This window comes from Leiobunum rupestre, chromosome 7 (assembly GCF_980474605.1).
Source record: "Leiobunum rupestre chromosome 7, qqLeiRupe1.1.hap1, whole genome shotgun sequence".
Lineage (NCBI taxonomy): Eukaryota > Metazoa > Arthropoda > Arachnida > Opiliones > Sclerosomatidae > Leiobunum > Leiobunum rupestre.
This window is the reverse complement of record NC_143390.1, coordinates 44,455,357-44,475,798: the sequence shown is the minus strand read 5'-3', so window position 1 is coordinate 44,475,798 and position 20,442 is coordinate 44,455,357. Positions and strand designations below refer to the sequence as shown.

Here is a 20,442-nt window from a genome sequence, read left to right as displayed (position 1 = left end):
GGAATAAATACTGATTTAATCGTTTGAATTTTGAGGATGAGGCTACAGAATCACTTTGATTTGCGAAGTGGGAATGTATGTCTAAGTCCCGTGATGGAAGGGGAGGAGATAACTGAAATTTACCCGCATTTTTCAAACGATTCAGAGGCTCTTTAAACGATGTTTATGTAAAAATTCCAACTCAGAAAAATCAACACGAAACATTTCATATTTTTGACTGTGGGCGTCATCTGGTACAACGTCCGGTATTTAAATAATGGTTTCTAATGTCGTTACTTATCTTATGTGATGGATCTTCTTCAGTGTCAAAAATGTATAGGTTTATTCAGTGCGGTATGGAGATGCCCTGTCCCCCTAACAATAACATTGCAAGTAATAAATTATGATATATTTATGTAATCATTGGTAAAATTTGGAACCTATTTGATATTAGCGTGATATTCAAAAACGAAATTTCGAGTAGGCCTTTCTATAAAATAAGCTACGCTTGCTGAACTTGTTTTTATATAGCTCATTCGTCACGAAATACGTAAAAGTTCAGTTCAGTTTATGCTTAAAAACAGGGTACCTCGTCGAATTTACTCATGTCCAGGGCTTTTCGTAGAAAAACGTCATCGATACATCACCCATGACGTAGCAGCAACATCAAAACCATAAGGCCAATGTTACTTTAAAGAAAGGCCTATTTGGCAAAGATTTATCCTTAAATTAATTATTGAAACTGGTATTTGAATTGCACAGCCAAAAATATCAGATATTCGATTTGATTCAAAACCCCAAAATAATGAAATATGAACCAGTCTTTATAATCGTTGTCCGTGCTATTTATAATACATAGTTGAGCTCTAGGGGTGCGTCAAGTTTGTAAAGAATTCCAGGTTTTTACAGCGATAACTTCGAATAAAGTTCTTGCAGGAATTCTGGTCGACTTGGACGTATCCTTGATCACCTAGTTTTGTATAGCGTCGAATGATACTGAAGGACACAGTCAAGAGGCTCAAGAAAGCGAACCCAACTGAGCGAATGCCTCAAAGGCGCGAGACATCAGCTCAATCTCTCATTTTACTAAACGCACTAATTGTTTAATTTATTTTTTTATATGTCTGTTATAGTTATTTATATGTACATAAACAGAAGTAAATATTAGTTTGAATGAAAATACATTTGTAATTTTATTATCGTTCTAAGCTATTTTACAACACGCAAATTACTCGACAAAGTCGTGGCAGATGGTAATAAGCTTAAAATGACGTATACAAAAAGAAATGTTAATGCCACTAGAATACTATAAGCCTCACTTTCTACATAATATATATGGGAATAAACTTGATTGTAAAATCACGCGTCTAGTTGGATTCGTACTAACACTGTATTGATAATAGTTCGAATTATCCTAACCAAGGCGTATTGAAGAAAAATTACAGTGGGGATTTTTAAAACTTCGTAATAGAAAACGCGTTCATTTCAGTCAAAAACAAAAAAATAAATTAAAAACCACAAGATTTTACGAAAGGTAACATAGCAATTTTTATATATTAACTGATATTAAACAAAAATATCACCATTTTGCTATCACCTTTTTATCCCGTTACATTGTCCCCCACTTTTTCACCTCGGTATTCACGCAAGTTCAAAATCACTCGATCCGTCATTTAACAATTCACACCGTTTGTTTTAGTATAGTCTAAACTTTAATACAATTTGTTTCGTCGTTAGTCCCGATTTTACTACTTTTCATATCACAATATGGCAGCTGAAAAACCGCGTAACTCGGGACAAAATATATTAATCGAATTACCAGATGCGGGAAAAACTGGTACGTTGACATTAAGCTCAGATAAAGCAGAACCATATCACGAAATATTTCGTAATTTAAGAAATTTTGACCGAGGCTACGTGACCTTTTATTACGTAGATACGCTTAAGTTTTATTTGTGTGAAGCCGGACTAACGAAAAAAGGTTTTAGACGTTGGATTTGATCTCGCGTGTTGAGACTTAAGAGTGGGCAATGACCTTATTTTTGAACTTTGTTTAAATACATAAACGCGGTATTAACATTGTAAGTGACAGACTTGTTTCTATTATTATATTTTACACATATACATTATAAATTTGACACCCTGAAGGTTCGTACATGTAGGTATAACTTATGAGGAACATTTTAACCAAACGCGTTTTATATTCCTGGATTTATTTATAAGAAAAGCCAATGCGATCTTTCTTCTTATACATTAATCTAAAAATTTTAAAGACAAAAACCGGAGTAGAGGTAATTCACCGGCGTTTTAAAACGACACTTCCGTATTTATAGAGGCGCCATCTACGAGTTTTTCGAAAGCAAAACTATTTCAGTTTTTTAGAAAGCATTTCAATTTACTAACAGTAGTTGGCGCAAACTACTTTACGGGAGTGGTGTAACGCGATGTAATAAATTTAAAATTGTAATTAATAATAAAATATGAAATTGGGCTTATTGCCCTTAATTACATTCAAATGGGCTTTGAACCCCTGAAAATTTATATTTAGCAGAAAATAAAGAGGGTAAATTACTGAAGGATATTAAATGAAAAATGACGATGTGATTTTTTCTACAAAAATTCCCCCATTGCGTAATCGTTTATCATATAAATTATTTTAATCGTTTAGATCTAAAAATATTCTCGGAATTAGAAAGTCAATGCGCTGTTTCCAGGGGTTCAGTCGTTTCCACTGCCCGAGCTATGGCTTTACAAAAATCACCCAATTTTGTTTGGATTTTTAGCTGAATTTAATGGAACCAGAAGTACTAACATTGATTTATTGAGAAGTATCCATCTCCAATTACTGCAAATATTTTTCGCTTTGAACGTGTACCTTCGCAAGCTCCGACTAACGTTTCGATAAAAGGTTTCGGTATAATAAATCATGCTAGGTTAAATATATAATGACTTACAATTGTTAGTAAACCTACTACGTAAAATAGGGTTATAAATCAATAAATATTCTTACACTGGAGAAAAGGGAATTACATAGCCTTTCTCTTTAACCGAAGTGAGGTAATTACTAGAGTTTCCGAAGGTACATTTATAATACTCTTCAATAAATCATCCTCCCAGGAAATCACCAAGTAATATTTCCGAGAGCCAGAACCTGCAAGTCACTGTTTATATAGTGCTTTTTACAATAATGGAAACTTTTCACCTTTACGGCAGCAACAAGCGTTCCCTTTTAACCAGATAGCTTTTTTGACATATTAAAGATTATCAAAAACACGACGTTCTGTTTACAGGTGAAAAGTTTCCATTATTTCCACAAGCACTATATAAACAATACCTCCCTGGTCCTGGCACTCTGAAATATTAATAGTTGGCGATTTCCTGGGAGGATGATTTTTTGAAGCGCCTATTTCCTTACATCCTAAATGGATACTTCTCCCTTAAAAGAGAAATAATATACTGGTGGTCTAGCAGAAAATGGGGGCTGAGGTTTCCATGGAAGCGCGTAGTCTGTTACTTATTATCTTTCTTCACCATTTGGCATTCCTCGAAATGATCTAAGAAATTGAGGTGTAGTTCGGTGGGGAATTCTTGACGACATCCGGGACATTCCAAGGGCGGTCCGCGAACGGGGCTCCTCAGCGCCTCCAAAAGCTCGAAACTCTCATGACGGGCTGCCGCGTCCGGGTTCTCGGCAGCTAAGTTGTTGCACACTCTCACTTCGGAGTTGACGTTCTTCGCACCACCTCCTATTACATATGGCTGCTAAGGAAAAGAAACAATAAGTTGATCGTTATAAATTTTAGAGTTCTGAGAACTGGGATGAAAGCGGGATTTCCCTGGCGACTCACATCGGCCAGGGCCGTTTTGGCTCTTACTAGTTAGTTTAAGCTAGGAGCAGCAAACACAGCACCCCATACAAGGAGAACGCAACCCGTCAAAAGTCGTGCATGTTCTTGTGTACAGTTTTCATTGGTTAGACCATTGAATGATATAGGCGCGTTAGGGAGTCGTGGTTTCGCGAAACAAATTCTCATATTTCGAGTCGGCGCACTCAGCCGTCAACTCTATCATTATACGGGTGGCGCCATCTATTACTTTTAAAGTACATTAGTACTATATATTCAATTGTATAGTATAACTATATAGTTCTCGTTTCTAACAGCGGATGGCGCCACCAACAAATGATAGTTCTAAATTTTTTTAAATTTGTTTCGTGAAAGGCAGATTGAAATTGTCATTCTAGCGGTACTATTCCCAATTCAGTGGGTTAGACGCTTTAGCGCCTGCTGCCGTCTCCTTGTGTTTGTTGCTCCTAGGTTTAAGGTAGGATCCATGGATTAAAAAAGATTGCCGCTAGGAGCGCTGTAGACTGACTTCGGGTAAGAATATGGGACTGCAGAAATTCTAACCTCCCCCGGTCCCCCCTCGCGTAAATTAGTCTACTTTGGATTTTTGTGACATTCCTTCACAGATACGCCATCTATGTTTAAGTTTGGTTATTAAAAGCAGACGACCTTACGTTAACAAGAAACCGATATTAATAGGTACCCGCAATAGGCGCTCCAATGAAACATCTTCAAGAAAATCGCCAAGAAGTAAGATTTCAAGATACTCTTTATATAGTGCTTGTTGAAATATTAAATGGTAATTTTTTACCTGTAAACAGAACGTCGTGCTTTTCCTAAGCCTTAATATGTCAAAAATGTTACCTGGCTAAAATGGAACACGTCTTGTTATCATTATTTCAACAAGCACTATATAAACAGTAACTTGCAGGTCCTGGCTCTTGGCAATATTACTTATTGGCGATTTCCTTGAAGATATTTTATTTAAACGCCTATTAACTCTGGCTTTTAGTATTCCTACTAACTGATGCCAAAAGGGCGTTCCTCTTAGCTTAGTGAAAGACTATTCGTGTAAAGAAGATTGCGCTAAACAACTCAATCTGTAAACTTGGGATAAATTCCTATCGTAATATAACGGGGTGCAAAATTTGGTTGAGTGTTACACGGGGATTTGAAATTAAATTATTTACCCTATAATTCGCCAGTTTCAATAATGTAAATGTATTTTCAATTACCACAAGTACAGCCAACTTCAATATTTTGATAGGGGCTTTTAGTTTACGGCAAATGGCCAAGGTAGTATTTTCAGTGCTCCATTTTTGAACCGATAGATGGCGGTAATGTTATTGAAACTGGCAAATTACTAACGGCAATTTCAAAAGACTGCAGCGTTGCCGGACGTACGATAATTATCGCACAGTGCGATAATTTCATCGAAATTTTCATGGCGTACGATTTCGTGCCATTATTCCTATAATTCTGTTTCAACGTAGGATAATTTTTAGATTTTAAAAAAAAACCTACGAACGATTTAAATGATATTATTAATTTATATAACTTCCTACTTAAAAATGAATGATATGCATTTTCTGCCGAACGTGCTGCGTAGTCCTGAGTGCGAGTTAATTACTCCTAGCTGTTACCGCATTTTTTATACATTTTTAAACATATTAAGTTCAGTTAATAATGATAATAAGCATTTTGTTTATTTCCCCGAAATAAAAGTCCTCTAGTTCTTTAAAAAAAATCATCTAAATTCAACGCATTTATGTATGAATTCCAATTTAGCGCAAAAAAGAAATGTGCGATAATTTTCGACCTGGCAACGCTGAAACACTGTATACTCTCATTTAGACGGCACGAGTGGAGGCCATTGAATTGGGTATAATACTGCTAGAATTACAATTACGATTTCGGTTGCCATGGTTACTTGGGACCTGTTCTGATAAGACCGTAGGAAATTCATCTTTATAATTAGGCGGTAGCGCCATCTATATTTTGTAAAGTTATATGGCTAAAAATAAATAATTATAAGCTAACTCACTTGAGTTAAAAAGGATCATGTTGACAGAATAAAATTATTTTTAAACAACTTCAAAGGTTTGTTTGTTACGAGTAATCATACATTTCAATTTCGAATCATATTCGCGAAAAAATTCCATTGCATTATAGTTTCCACCACTAGAGACAGATGCCGCCACGGTAAAACGATAAAGTTGATAAAGTCTCCTTATTGAATGAAATTGGTCCCGCGCTAGCCAGATTTAGTTGTACCTCTATTTATTCCCAACTCAATGGTGGAGGCCAAAAAAAAAGTATTAGGCCTAACCGAGATTTTTCTCGTCAACAACCGGCGATTTGGCCCTGGTGGAAACCCGCCCTAATTGTCCACAAACTACGTCCGTCTACGACTGCAAAGAAGTCGTGACGGGGAATACCCCAGAAGGGAAATACTACACCAGAGAGGGAAATCACGCGCAGCGGTAAATTCTAATATCAGCATCCGTTCAACAAAAACATTCGCCATAAAATAATCAAAAAGTTCAACGCCGCCGAAGCGTGGCCCAAATGAAATGGCGTTACTTTGGTTCATAATGACACGTTAAGAATGATTGTTACGGGTCAATAGTCTTCAGTCATAAAACTTTCACGGGGGGGGGGGGGGGGGGGGAGGAGGGAGGGGTTGGAAATACCTTACTAGCTACTGACAAAAGAACCAATACCAGAAGTAAATGAGCCGGCATTATCGCAACGCAACATTGCCATTTCACAGTTTTGGGGACAATTTCAATAAACTTTCGAATGCTGGAAAGTTTTTTTTAAATGTATCTTAAAGCCCGGTTTTCACTTGGTGGTTTTTGGGCGGGAATCCTCAGCGTAGACGGAAAATGGTCGTAAAGTCAGTCGGTTTTCGGTTCTGTATCGCGATTTTTATTTCAATTTTTTTCCGCTAAGTTGGGCCAAACATCGCAATTTCAATGCCCCGTTAATTAATTTATATATCAAAATAATAGCCCCTACTAAATTTATTTAATGCAATTCAAAATACAGTTAAGCCTGGTTTTCACTTGACGGTTTTTGGGCGAAAAAGCCCGGCGTCGACGGAAAATGGGCGAAAATTCCGTCGGTTTTCGGTTTTGTGTGGCGATTTTCATTTCTATTTTTTTCGCTCAGTTGGGCGATTTCGCTCTTTTTCAACCAATCAAAAACCATTTTCGAAAGGGGACTGTGACGTCAGGGGGGATTGTTAATTTGCTGCTTCTTGCATCCGGAACTCGGCCACGTGCTTTTCTGTGAATTTTGGAACGTGTTTTTTTTTCTTGGTACCCTTGTTACCTTCTTTTCCAGTATGTTTCTTTCACACAAACCGATCTTTCATAACTCATATTTCTTTGAACACGATAGATCATGTGAAATAACATTAAATTTAAAATGCTTACATGAGCTTTAATCAATAATTCACTAATATGATCAGATAAATCATCCATTTTTAGGCCTAGGCTTAAATCTCCACTATCAGACGAAAACCGACGAACTCGCTGCCAGAAAGAAATCGCTTTATTTCCGCCCTAAAAAAACGCCAAGTGAAAATGCTAAAACGCCGACAGTGAGCGAAACGTCGAAAACCATATCGCCGACGTCGAACTTTCTGTCCGTGATTTTCCGCAAAGTGAAAACCAGGCTTTATGTAAATTATATTTGTTTTCTTATTTCGATATTTTAATTAATTAAATATGAAGTTTTACTAGGGTAATTACTATAGGTTTTTTTTTTAATTAATAATTCATCTTGCGGAGTGTTATTAAAATATATTCGAAACCATTCAATATCTGCTACTACAAAAAAAGTTAAGAGAAAATGCTCTACCGCTGACTACGAGCGGAATCGTGAAAAAGTAACGTCACCGCCGACTTTGAAGTTTCCGCCGATTATTTGCGTCAAGTGAAAATGGGGCTTAAGAGTGAATAAAAGCGTGAGTCTCACCACAGTCTCCGAGTTTGGTGCGCCGTCGCAAACCCAGAGAGTTCCGCGACCATTCCTGGTTGGCGAGAAACTCTGGTGACGCCTGACAGATCGCAGCGACGGAGCGCTCGGTTCCACCACCGGAGGGACGCACTCGAAATCGGAAGTGCTGCAGCGACACGTCTGCTCGATCAGATTTAGTCGTTCCGAATATTTCTGGCACTGTCATAGAAAAAATACTTAAAAATTGAAATACAGGAGGGAAAATATGTAAAAAAAATTCCAATTCCTATGCGCGAGATCCAACATTTTTGCCCAACTTAGTCGAGGAAAATATTTTTCAACTTGAGTTGGTAGAGACATTTGCGCTTTTGTTAATTCTTAAAAAAAACTCTGCTAATAATATTAATAATATCCATTATTTCGTCAATAAAAGCGTTTGTACGTTTGACCAACACGATGCTTTTCGTATTAGCATATGTAACATAATAACGCGTAAGTATGCCACAAAAGCATTTTCTTTATTGAAACCTTGTTCACGGGATACGATGTAAATTACGTTTCTTAGAACTCTCTCTGGCTTTGACCTAGGAGCAGCAAACACAGCACCCCACACAAGGAGAACGCTACCCGTCAAAAGTCGTGCATTTCCTTGTGTACATTTTTCATTGGTTAGACGCTTTAGCGCCTGCTGCCGTCGGAAGGGGGAAATTCAGAAATTGTCTTCCCCCTTTCCGTAAAACGTTCAGCGTAAAGGCTCGTCCAATGAAATTTGTACACAACACTGCCTTAGCGTGTTTAAAGGCTAGCTGCGTTCTGCTTGTGTTTGTGGCTCCTAGCTTTGACAATCCTGGAAGTTAGCTCGTGCGGGACGAGCTAACTTCCATCGCGAGATCTTGTTTCCATGGTAACCGGGATTTTAAGAATTTTGGCATTTTCGGATCCACTTCAATTATATGTTCCCTGCGAAACAAGGTTTCATTGAAATATTTTCTATAAAAATGTTATAAAGAGGCATACTTACGAGTAGTTACGTTACATATGGTATTAGTCAACAATGTTTTGCTAAAATGTTGGATCGTGCGAATCTTGAATCTCTAGATAGTAAACGGTACCTTAATTTTAATCTTCTTGAGCTCTTCGGCAAGTCTTTGGTTCGTGACTTTTTCTTGATCCTTTTCGCTTTTTTCCGCTTCCCAGTCCTCCTTGTGCGCCTTCAGTTGATAGTCCAACAAGTCTAACTGCTCTTTGCGCTTCTTCTGGACTTCCTCGAACTCAACCCTCAAGACGGCTTCTCTCGATTTGCATTCCTCCAGCTCCTTCTCCAGGCGGCAGTTCTCCTTGACGGCGTTCTCGTAGCTTTGCCTCAACGCGGCCACCACCGAAGAATTGTCGATCAACGAGGAATCGCTGTGTCTAAAAGAATTCAACGGAAGATATTTTGTTGAGACGGTTCGCGAAATACTCTTTTCAAATTACGTGTGCTTTGCGCTTTCGCCTCGCAGCGATAGGAGCCCGGTTCGAACCCAGCTCGAGGCAAAGGGTGAACACTCTGAACCACTCCTTCCGCGTTGAGTTTGTTAGAAAGGTTTCCTCTTTCCATAATACACTCGTAGAGAAGAATGGTAATAGTAAGTGTAGGGAGCTGTTGGCGACGCAACCCAGCCACCTGTAATAATGCCAGTAAAGTCTCCGCGGATGACTTAGGCCTATGGTGGTGTGTCTAGCTAGTTTGTAGTTATTACTATTTGGTCTTCCTATTAGGGAAATGTGGAGCTGGGACAGTGAAATAAGTGGTAGCGTCATTGATTTGATCAAAAGTAAACAGGGCACGAAAGTCTTGGACTGACTCCACGGCGGTTAGAATATTTTTTAAATAAGTTCATTAACATATAAGCTATTTGGATTTCTCCAAACTCACGCCTTTTTCTTAAGATATTTCGCTCTGGGTAATTATTTTCCTTAAATTCTGATATATTTTTAAATAAGTTCAATAACATATAAGCTATTTGGATTTCTCCAAACTCACGCCTTTTTCTTAAGATATTTCGCTCTGGGTAATTATTTTCCTTAAATTCTGATATATTTTAGCAATAGATAGAAATAACTGCTTTACAAATTGTAGAAAGTAATTGTTAAATAACTTAAAAGTTTGGGCGGAGTAGAAGTTTTTATAAAATCCCTGTCTCATCTTCAAATTAATGTGGCACCTACATTAATTAAGATGTTAACAGTGCTATTGTTGTGGAAATTATCGGGGGGAAAACCGTATTCACACCAAATATGAAAAGAAAAAAGAATAACATTTTGAATTGCCCAGTATCAAAAGCAAAAAAAAACCACGCGAAACTAAGCTAGTAATAGTGAATAATCGTATTAGCGCGCTAAAATAAGCGATTGAACGCTTGGCATTACCTGAAAGTGAGTTGCTTGGCTGGTTTTTTGACATCCGACTCATTCTCTGGTGCATTTCTGCCGGTGCTACTGCGCCTGAGAAGGGCTTCGACTTCCGCTTCCGATTTCTGTTCCTGCAGTTTGCGAATATTGGCCAGCAATTTCTGGATGTAATCCTGCTGTTGGTGATTGTACTTTTGCCACCTCTTGTTGATATCACTGACCTTTTCCAAATCAAATTTACAAATTTAACATTTTAAATATATCGCGAATTTAATAAACAGTCAGCGGCGAAATAGACAACTAAAAGTCAGCTACACGAAATTAAATATTATCCGAAAGATAAATATTTGGAAAATCTAACGGTGTTTAGATACGCGTCGAACGGTTCCATAAAATGTTTGGCTTCGGTAAATTAAGATAACAGTGTTAATTTGCGGTGTCAACTTTCCAAACAAGACATCCAAAAGTTTTACGCGATGGAAATTTTTGAAGTATGGCTCATAAATCACTAGAATCGAGTATCGGGGAAAATATTTATCTGTAAAACTAAATACGATTAAAATAAGGTTTATTTAACGCGCGATATGTTATCCACTCTGAAAATTGACCCTTGATATAGTCTCAGAATGGTTGTCTGGGCTCACTTCAGCTGATTTAGAGACTTTCCTACAGATGCTTTCGAACCCTCATATCGAATAGCAAACGGATCAACTAATATATAAATTACTTTTATCGATTGCTCATCAGGCTGCTACTCTATTTGAGCGTTCGGAAGCGTGATTCGATTGCTATTCGATGGATTTTATCAGGGTTGTGTCCGAGTTTTTGCAGATTCAAATTCCCTGACTTTTCCAGGTTTTCCCCAGCCATTTCTGGAGATTCCCCCTGACTTATTGAGTGCCAAAATTTTTATCCTATATTTTAGTAAAGATTTCCCATTTGCAACCATTTTAAAGGTTGTTCCTTAACTATTTCCGTGGATTTTTCCTGACTTATTTTATGCCAAATTTGGCAATTTTTTAAACTAAATTATCTGACTTTTACACTAATTTTTAAAATTCCCTGACTTTTCAAGGAATTCCAGGTACTGTAGCAGCACTTGTTTATTCCTAGTGATTTGAATGATTCTGAACATGGATCGAGCAGCACTGTTTATTCCTACAGTGATTTGAATGATTCTGAACATGGATCGAGAATTTAAAGAGATCCAAAGCTACATTCAATGTTTCCAGTTTTTCCATGACAAGGTCCGAAATGAAGTAAATTTTCCCTACACTTAAAGGTCATCCGTTAACCCCTCTACGACTCGTTTTAAACGTTTAATATGGTATTTAAAACACCTGCTATTTTAAGTCACGGGTTCGTGTTTCAAAATTTACGTCAGCCTTTTCAAAAGCTTATACGTAATCTCTTAACTTTAAAAAACATTTCTGTTAACTTTTTCGACACGTCGCATAATTCCCAAGTGACACTGTTGGGGAAAATACCCAATTGATATGGCATGGAAACATTTCATTTTCTATATTGCCATAGATGTAAAGGTACACGAGCTGTTTTCATCTTTATCGCGATTTCGAAATCTTATCGCTCGAAAAATGATATGATTTTTGGAGCCAATATAAAAAAGTTCCCAGAAAATTTTAGGTACACTTAAAAGCAGCGTGCTGTGGCGCAACGCGAACGATAAAAATTCCGCATTTCATAATGACTTACATCCTTGACGACTTGCTTTAATCGAATGTTTTCGGCCACAGTCGTTCTCAGATTCTTCTTAGCTTCCCCGCAGCACTCGCTTAATTCTTCGCCTGGATCCGCGTTTTGACAGCTAGATGTCGACGTTGTCGCCATCGGGGGAGGCGTCGCCACCCGCGTTTCCGAAGCCTATAAAGAGTAGGGAAAAAAACACTAATTAAGGGTCGTACTTATACGCTATCAGAAGTAAATAAGATTTATCCTGAATGGATGTATTCCTATTATAAAAATAAAAAATAGAACATAATTAAAAATATTAGTCATTTTTTTAAAAACCAGTCTTGTCGTTTAAGAAGTACATACAGGGTGGCCAGGCTTTGAAAATTTAATAAGAAAAATAGGCGAATTGTAAAAAACTAATTAGGCGAATTGTAAAAAACTAATTAGGCGAATTGTAAAAAACTAAATAGGCGAATTGTAAAAAACTAAATAGGCGAATTGTAGAAAACTAAATAGGCGAATTGTAGAAAACTAAATAGGCGAATTGTAGAAAACTGAACAGGCGAATTGTAGAAAACTAAATAGTCGAATTGTAGAAAACTAAAGAGTCGAATTGTAGAAAACTAAAGAGTCGAATTGTAGAAAACTAAAGAGTCGAATTGTAGAAAACTAAATAGTCGAATTGTAGGAAAATAATAAGGTAATTATTGCATATCGGTATACATTGACTCGAATCACCTAGAATATTAATAATATTTTGTACACTGCTTTCTTTATTGGATCACTTAGCGGATTTACAAAGCCCGTACATTTCAAGATTTTGCTCGAAAGTGGCAGTGTTTTCACTAGATGTTCTATGACACGTACATAAAAGTTCCAAAGACAGTGAAATTATACGAAAATAATTGAAAATAAATCGAATTTACAGGAAGGCATTAAAAATATAGGAAATCTGGTCACCTTGGTACATCATTTATTTTAAGGTAAGTATTCATCTCTACACTGCTGTAATTTGCTCGAATTACATATAATACCTGAGCAGGTTTCCTCTGATTTTTGTTCGGAAGGTAAAATATTTTTAATAAAAAAGTCTGATAAATGTTATATAACTAAGCAGAAAGCAGTGCATTTTGAGTAACGATGGGTTGTACACATCGGCGATTTGCCGATAACTTCAGTCGAAAGACTTATATTTATACAGGGTGTCTTCATTTGATCGGCCCAGGCATTTTTCTCAAAAACTATACTTTCTAGAAATGTGATATTTTCAATATGTACTCTCTCGGGGGAGATCGTTGTTATTTGTAAATTTCTGAAAAATCGTTAAATTTTTCACGGTTTAGAAGTGTTAGTTTTTGACCGCTACGTTGTACACGAAAATTTTCAATAAGCAAGTTGTAGAGCATACTCGAAAACCTTTAAAGGAATTGGTATGGTGGAAATCGGACATTTCGTCACTGAAATAATTCGTCATGAAAAAAAAAAACAAAATTTAAACTTTTCGTCTACCACGTAGCGTTCAAAAACTAACACTTCTAAAACCGTGAAAAATTTCACGATTTTTCTGAAATTTACAAATAACAACGATCTCCTCCGAGAGAGTACATACTGAAAATTTCACATTTCTAGAAAGTATAGTTTTTGAGAAAAATGCCTGGGCCGATCAAATAAAGACACCCTGTATACTGCCGAGACTAGTAATGCCGATTTTCTAAGGTCCTATAATCGGGCCAATTTTCTTGACGTCAAGTGTAAGCCCTTAATTTGACATCAGCGTACTTTCTGCATTCCTTTGGCGAAAGGGAAATTACTGGCCCTTAATAATAGACCTTACTCCATCCACGAAAAAATGTTAGCTACCCTAATTAATTTAATTGCCACTCTAGAAGGTAATCCGATTATACTTCAAAATTAAAACAGATTAAAAATTATTTCGATTTAATTAATAATTTAAATAGTGATTCGAATTACATAATGTCTTTCATTGGAGGTATTTATGAAGATGGACACTTCTAACGCAAAAGAAGGTAAATAAAATTACATTATTACTAAGCTTAAAGTGAAGGAGCTCCCGAATGTTTCATACACTTTTGTAGCCCTTTAACACAATTTAGTTGGCGTCAACGCGCTCTGTGGTAGCGTTTAGGCCTTTTTGAAAACTAGCCCTTATTTCTAGTGTTGCAAGTCAGACCGAGGCCTTTTTACCGAAAAATGTTTCGTATTTTTCCGAAACAAAGTTTTAATTCCATGATTAGTCTAATATATTGTTTTCAAATTTAAATAAAGCGGAATTTTCGTCTAATTTTTTCGAATCTAAAAGTAAAACTTAACCTCCAGACTAGTTAAAACTGATTAACAATGTAACACTATTAATGTTTGTAGTATGTTTACCGATATTAGACATTTTATATCGGTAAAAAGTTAAAAACATGATTAAAAACCTATAAAAAGTAATTTATGTTTAAATTTTTAATTTTTCCGATTTGCGGAAAATTTTCCGCATTTTATTTTTTCGTAAAATTAACAGCACTACTTATTTCTAGCACCTTTTAAGCGAGGTTCATACAAAGAATATCTTGCACGTCTAAGCTATGTCTCTGTATTAATAATATCTAGCGAATCGCTGAATTGGTTTTATTGAATCGTCTATTACGTTCAGTAAAAACAGACTGCTTCGATTACATAAAAAGCGAAAGAGAGGTCACGAGGTTAGTTGACGTCAGCGAACGCGGCGAGTGTTCCAATTACGGTAACATCCCGCATAAACAAACCCCTCCGAGGCTGTAGGCGTCGAGAAATAATAACCACGGTCTGACATTAATTCCAGGCCATACAGTGGCGTAATGATTTTCACATTGGCTCGATTTCCAAGCCACCATTCTCGAAGAAGATTCCAGATTGAGGATAAAATAAAGGTCTTTAACACGCGTAGGAGAACCGAATTGACGAACCCCGCTTTCCCAAGACACGCAAATTATTTCCTAGGTTAAATCCGATATGAATAATCTGAATCGATCATAAAGGTGGAGATACATATTTTGACCCAAATATCTCGTTTAGGTTTAGCGCGTATATTAAAATTTTGTAAAACCCGAACTCGGGGTTTTCCCTCGAATTCGTTCGGTATAAAATTGAAAAGGACATAGCACTACGGATATATTTCAAATTTAAATAGGTTGTTAAACCTGGTTAAAAGACCAAAATTGTCCATTGCCAATTTTCCCTAGCTCCTATAGTTTGTCAAAGATGGAGAAAACTTAGTTTAGTCTTTATGTTAAAAAAATAACGTGCATCGCGGGTTCAGGTTGACCGACATTATTAACTTTTCCATATTTTAAATACAATAATACGTGGTATTATTTGTAAATATTTTCCATAAGAAAGGGTTTAATAAAGAAAATATAATAAGTAATAATTAATCGGAATATGTGAGATAAATGGAAATCAGTGGTTTTCCGAAACTGTGTCCATTTACCACACATATTCCGATTTATTTATTTATTATTTCTTACTGATTATATTTTCTTTATTAAACCATTTCCAGGGTTCATACAATATTTCAAAAACCATTTTCCCTGATATTTCCAGGTTTTCCAGAGTAGTTTTGAATATTTTCCAGGTGTACTTTTTAAAACAATAGGGGTCTCTAAAATGTTAAAAGCATTACTGTTACACTTTCTAATATAATTAAGTCAAGATTTAACGTATGAATTCAATACTAAGTAATAATTTCAAAAATACTAAAACAAATTGCACATAATTTGGAGTTCTCATAATTATTTTCCCTGATTTCCCTGATATTTCCTTGACTTTTTTGCTTTAAATAAATTTCAACCTGAACCCGCGATGCACGAGACTACGACGGGAACCAATATAAGGTTCATTTTGTTAACATAAAGACTAAACTAAGTTTTGTCCAGCTTTGACCACTGATACTGGACTAGCTGAAGTTAGTCGGCTTTTTAATCACAAAATTCAAACTTAGATGGCAGGGCCGCAGGGTTTGTATGAAAAAACGTAAGTAAACAAAATACGCGAGGATGGGATTACAATTTCAGTCCATATTCTTAGTACCTGAATTAATTCTAGCTTACAGAGATGATTATGTTAAAAAAATTTAAATTGCAAACCATTTTGAAAACTTGCAGCAACGGTGAGAGATTAATTCCAACAGTAATGGTTACGATCCATTATAATAGACGCTAGCATAAACTCTATTTAGGCCTATGTCTTATTCAACTTGTTTAAAAGGTACACGCGCGTCTTGATATTTTAGCGTAAACGGGCACGAGTGATTTCGCGCGTGCTCCCTGAAATAAAAAAACGCGCGAGCCATTTACGCTAAAATATTAAAGAGCGCGTGGAACATTTTAACAAGTTGAACAAGACACGAAGAATTTATGCAAGCGCCTATTACGGGTTTCGAGTGAATATCACGTTAGGATAGTTTTTGAAACAGTCAAAATAGCCTAAATAGGTATTTTCTATTTTTGTAAGTCGGAAAAGTTTCATTCCATGATTAGTCTAATATTGTTAAGAAATTTAAATAAAGCTGCATTTTCGCCTCATTTTTTCGAATCTAAAAGTAAAACTAAACTTCTAGACTAGCTTTAAACAATTTAACAATGTAACACTATTAATGTTTTGTAGTATGTTTACTATTATTAGACATTTTATATTGATAAAAAGTAAAAACATTAATAACCCTTAAAAATAATTTATGGTTCAATTTTGTATTTTTCCGAAATAACAACTTAAGTATTTTCCCAGGATAGGCCATGGGAATTTAAATTATCAGTTTCATTTTCGAAGGTTTAAAGTTAAAAAAAGCGTTAATTTCAAAATTGTAGCTACATAATATGTACTGATATTATCAGTAACGTATTTAATTTTATATTCACAGTTTATCTTCTAAGTAAATCTCTAGCCCATACCGGTTTCTAGCCGTTTTCTGACGCAACGCGCGTACTACGGATTCCTTAAGCTGCAATAATTCAAGAAAACAAACACTACAAATTTGCCGCGACGAGGAGATAAATATATTTTTTAATTTCATTTTAAACTTTCAATTTCGTCGATTTCAGTTACTGGAATAATTTTTTACATTTAGAAGGACTTAAATTAAACTAGCTAACCTCTCTGTAAGATTATATACCAGTTACTCGCTAGAAATCACATATATAATTAAAAACCTATCATGGCCTGTGAGATAGTACAAATTTTTCAGATTCAAATTAACTGAAATTTCCAAGTTTCTCCTGACCATCTCCAGAGATGTTTTATGACTTCTTTTAAGACAAAATTTGGGAATTTTTAACCTATATAAATCAAATAAATTTGTATTTGCATTTAATTGGGGTAGTGTGAACAGAAAAATTGTAACCATTGTTCCAACTTTTTCTGTTCACACTGTACAATTTTCTTGCTTACAATTAGTTGGTTTCAATAAAGTATCCCAATTAATTGTATAGTGTGAACTGGGCTTTAGTCAGCTTTGTGACTTGTATAAGCGTAAACGTTTTCCATTTGCAACCAAAATTAACTTTTCCAAATTTTCGAGGTACTGTGGTAACTGTGGTACGCAACACTAATTATAAGAGAATGCGCGTGTATTTAACAAAACTTTAATTAGGGCTGTTTACACCCGAATTAAAGTTTGTTAAAATCCACGCTTTTTCCTCTTGTATAAATTATATTGTTCACTTATAAAATGGTTTTATTTTAGAACTTACGAATGTTAGTGAAACAGGGGAAGTTGGATAGATAAGGAGCATTGTTTTCTTAAGATTATCTCAAAACTAATATGGGGTCCACACGGAACTTTATCCCAGATACGCGAATTGCAAGGTGATGGTCTCAACCGGAACTAGCGATGGAATGTTTCGACTGATCCTCCGAAATTCCGATATTAAACTTTTTAGCTGATTTTGAAACTGATTTTCAGCCAGATTTCGGGATTTTCAAGATGTCTAAAATCATTTTTCTCTAGTGTCCGGGATTTGTACGAATGTCGCGGAATAGGCGCTTCAATAAAATATCTTCAAGGAAATCGACAAGAAGTAATATATCCGAGAGCCAGGACCTGCAAGTTACTGTTTATTTGCTGCTTGTTGAAATAATGGAAACTTTTCACCTGTCCGGTAAAATTTAGTGAGTTTAGTGACTAAAAATATTAAAAAAGTAACCGAAAAGTGACTAAATAGTGATTGAAAATCTACCAAAAATGTTTAAACCAACTGTTTTATTGCGTTTTTGGCAGTGTTCCTAAAATGTCACTTTTTTCGAATATGGGCCATGTCACTGGTAAATAGTGACAAATAATGGCATATAATGACAAATAGGGGAAACAAATAATTTTGTACTCTTAGAACACTTTATTTGCTATAACGTTTAGCAATTAATAAAATAAAATAAATATAAAAAATAGCCCAATTTTTGGCAACCTCATGTAGGATAATTACAAAAATAGCCTAAAATTGTTTTTATGGTATTTCATACGAAAAATTTATTAGTATTTTTACTTTTTCTAATATTTGCCACTATATGTCAATTTGTCACTAAAAATCATTATTTGCCATGTCACTTTTTGCCACAATAAATTTCAGGTGGTATTTACCACCCGGGAACACTGGTTTTTGGACTAGTTACACAACCAAAATAGTAACTATATAACCATAAAATGTTATCTCACTTCTTTTTTTTTTCAAAAGTCGAAATTAGACTATTTTCTTTTAACTCTTTCTTTTGAATGGCGTCAGCCGATTTCTTTTAACTAATAGCGTTTTTCAACCACTTATTAGCTAATCAAATAAAAATTAAAAGCGAACGGAGTTTGATTTTGTTTTATTATTTGTAAAAAAAAAGGTTGTAAGAATAACGTTCCATGCTAAGAAAATCGAAAAATTCGAAAAAAGTGATAAATAGTAACTAATTTTGGGAAAAGTAACTTTTAGTGACAGATTTAAAAAAAAAAGTGATTTTAAGTGAGAAAAGTGACTCAGTATCAGGCCTGTGTTAAGTTTTAATATGTATAAAAAACTACCTGGTTAAAAGGAATCACTTGTTGCATATCGTACAGTGAAAAGGTTTCATTATTTCAATTAATTATTAATATATCCGGGAGCCAGGACCTGCAAGTTACTGTTTATTTGGTGCTTGTTGAAATAATGAAAACTTTTCACCTGTACGATATGCAACAAGTGATTCATTTTAAACAATTTTTTTTACGTATTAAAGCTTATCAAAAAACACGACGTTCTGTTTACAGGTGAAAAGTTTCCATTATTCCAACAAGCACCAAATAAACAGTAACTTGCAGGTCCTGGCTCTCTGATACAGTACTTCTTGTCGATTTCCTAGAAGATGTTTTGTTATCCTCAAATTAATATCTGCATTATTATCAACGTTGGATTTCCCATGGTTTCTAAATAATTGAATATTTTTATATTTACAAAATCGTTTAAGTTAATACATGCAAAACGAGCTATAACAAACGACCTTCCAAGAAGGGGAAAATTGAGAAATTGAAAGAACTTGAATTCTGAATGCGCCCCCCCCCCCCCCCCATTCCAAATACGCAAGGACACACGCGTTTTTCTAGAAGACAAGAAATCACATTGACCCGTATTTTATGAAAACTTTAAAAGGAATTACGCGACGTTACGTCACCCCCGAAATTTTAAACGCGTCAAAACCGGTTTTGGGTTAGCGCTCACCTTTGCGATACATTCTCAATCTAAGTCTGAAACAATTAATCACGGAAGGAGAAAAAAATCACGAGTATAGTAATTTCGGCTCACGCAAAAAAAAATTACGCGTTTTTGGGTCAAAATAACTTTGACACTAACCGTTTTACCGTTATTCGGGAATGAGAATCGAACTAAGTAAGCCAGACGACACCCAACTGCCTTTTTCACGAGAACAAAAAGAGATTTTACAACCTGGGTTTTTTCAAGCGCCATTATTCATACTTTTATCGCGGCAAAAATGAGTCGTTTGACTGACGAGGAAATTGTAATAAAGAGAAAACGGGGATTCCCCGAACAATTTACGCCAGAGATGAAATTAAACGCCACCATATAATTTTACGTCTCCAAGAATATTATACGCGGGCTAATCATTTTATACAGGGTTGCCACAAAATTTTCATATTCAAATTCCCTGACCATTTTAAGAGATTTTCCCTGACTAATTAAGGCCAAAATATTTCTTTTATATTTTACTTTTATCAGAAGTTAATAAATTTAGATTGCCTTATATTTCAGTAAAAAGGTTATTGCAATGTTGAAAAAATTAGCCAAACATTAAAGGAAATAAATGATAATCGTGGAATTTGTGATAGATCTAGAGTTAAATTACCTTCAAAAAGTGCCCAGATAAAATTGAATTCCCTGAATTTTTACCAATTCTTAAAATTTCTTGACATTTCCCTGACTTTTTAGGCCCATTTTTAAATTCCCTGACTTTTCCCTGACGTGTGGCAACCCTGTTATACCTCTTCTAAAATGGCTAGTTTAAACCTCTTACTTCAATATTATATTAGAACGTTTGTCGTTTACCTAGGTCC

At 35.5% G+C, this 20,442-nt stretch overlaps 1 protein-coding gene across 5 annotated transcripts in view; it reads right to left on the bottom strand.

Moving 5' to 3' along the window:
• Positions 1-1,147: 1,147 nt before the first annotated feature.
• The window catches only part of LOC149936456 (uncharacterized), a 32,351-nt gene continuing 13,056 nt past the window's right edge, over positions 1,148-20,442 (bottom strand). For 2 of the 5 annotated variants that reach the window (XM_090152984.1, XM_090152987.1), the window contains exons 2-6: positions 11,898-12,065; positions 10,203-10,405; positions 8,903-9,203; positions 7,809-8,009; positions 1,148-3,741 (exon numbers count right to left, since the gene is read on the bottom strand). In XM_090152984.1, the coding sequence (XP_090009110.1) occupies positions 3,490-3,741; positions 7,809-8,009; positions 8,903-9,203; positions 10,203-10,405; positions 11,898-12,065 (1,125 nt within the window). In that variant the 3' untranslated portion in view covers positions 1,148-3,489. Of the gene's footprint in view, positions 3,742-7,808; positions 8,010-8,902; positions 9,204-10,202; positions 10,406-11,897; positions 12,066-16,006; positions 16,086-20,442 lie in introns of those variants that run through there. The other 3 variants (XM_090152989.1, XM_090152985.1, XM_090152986.1) reach the window with 3 other exon arrangements.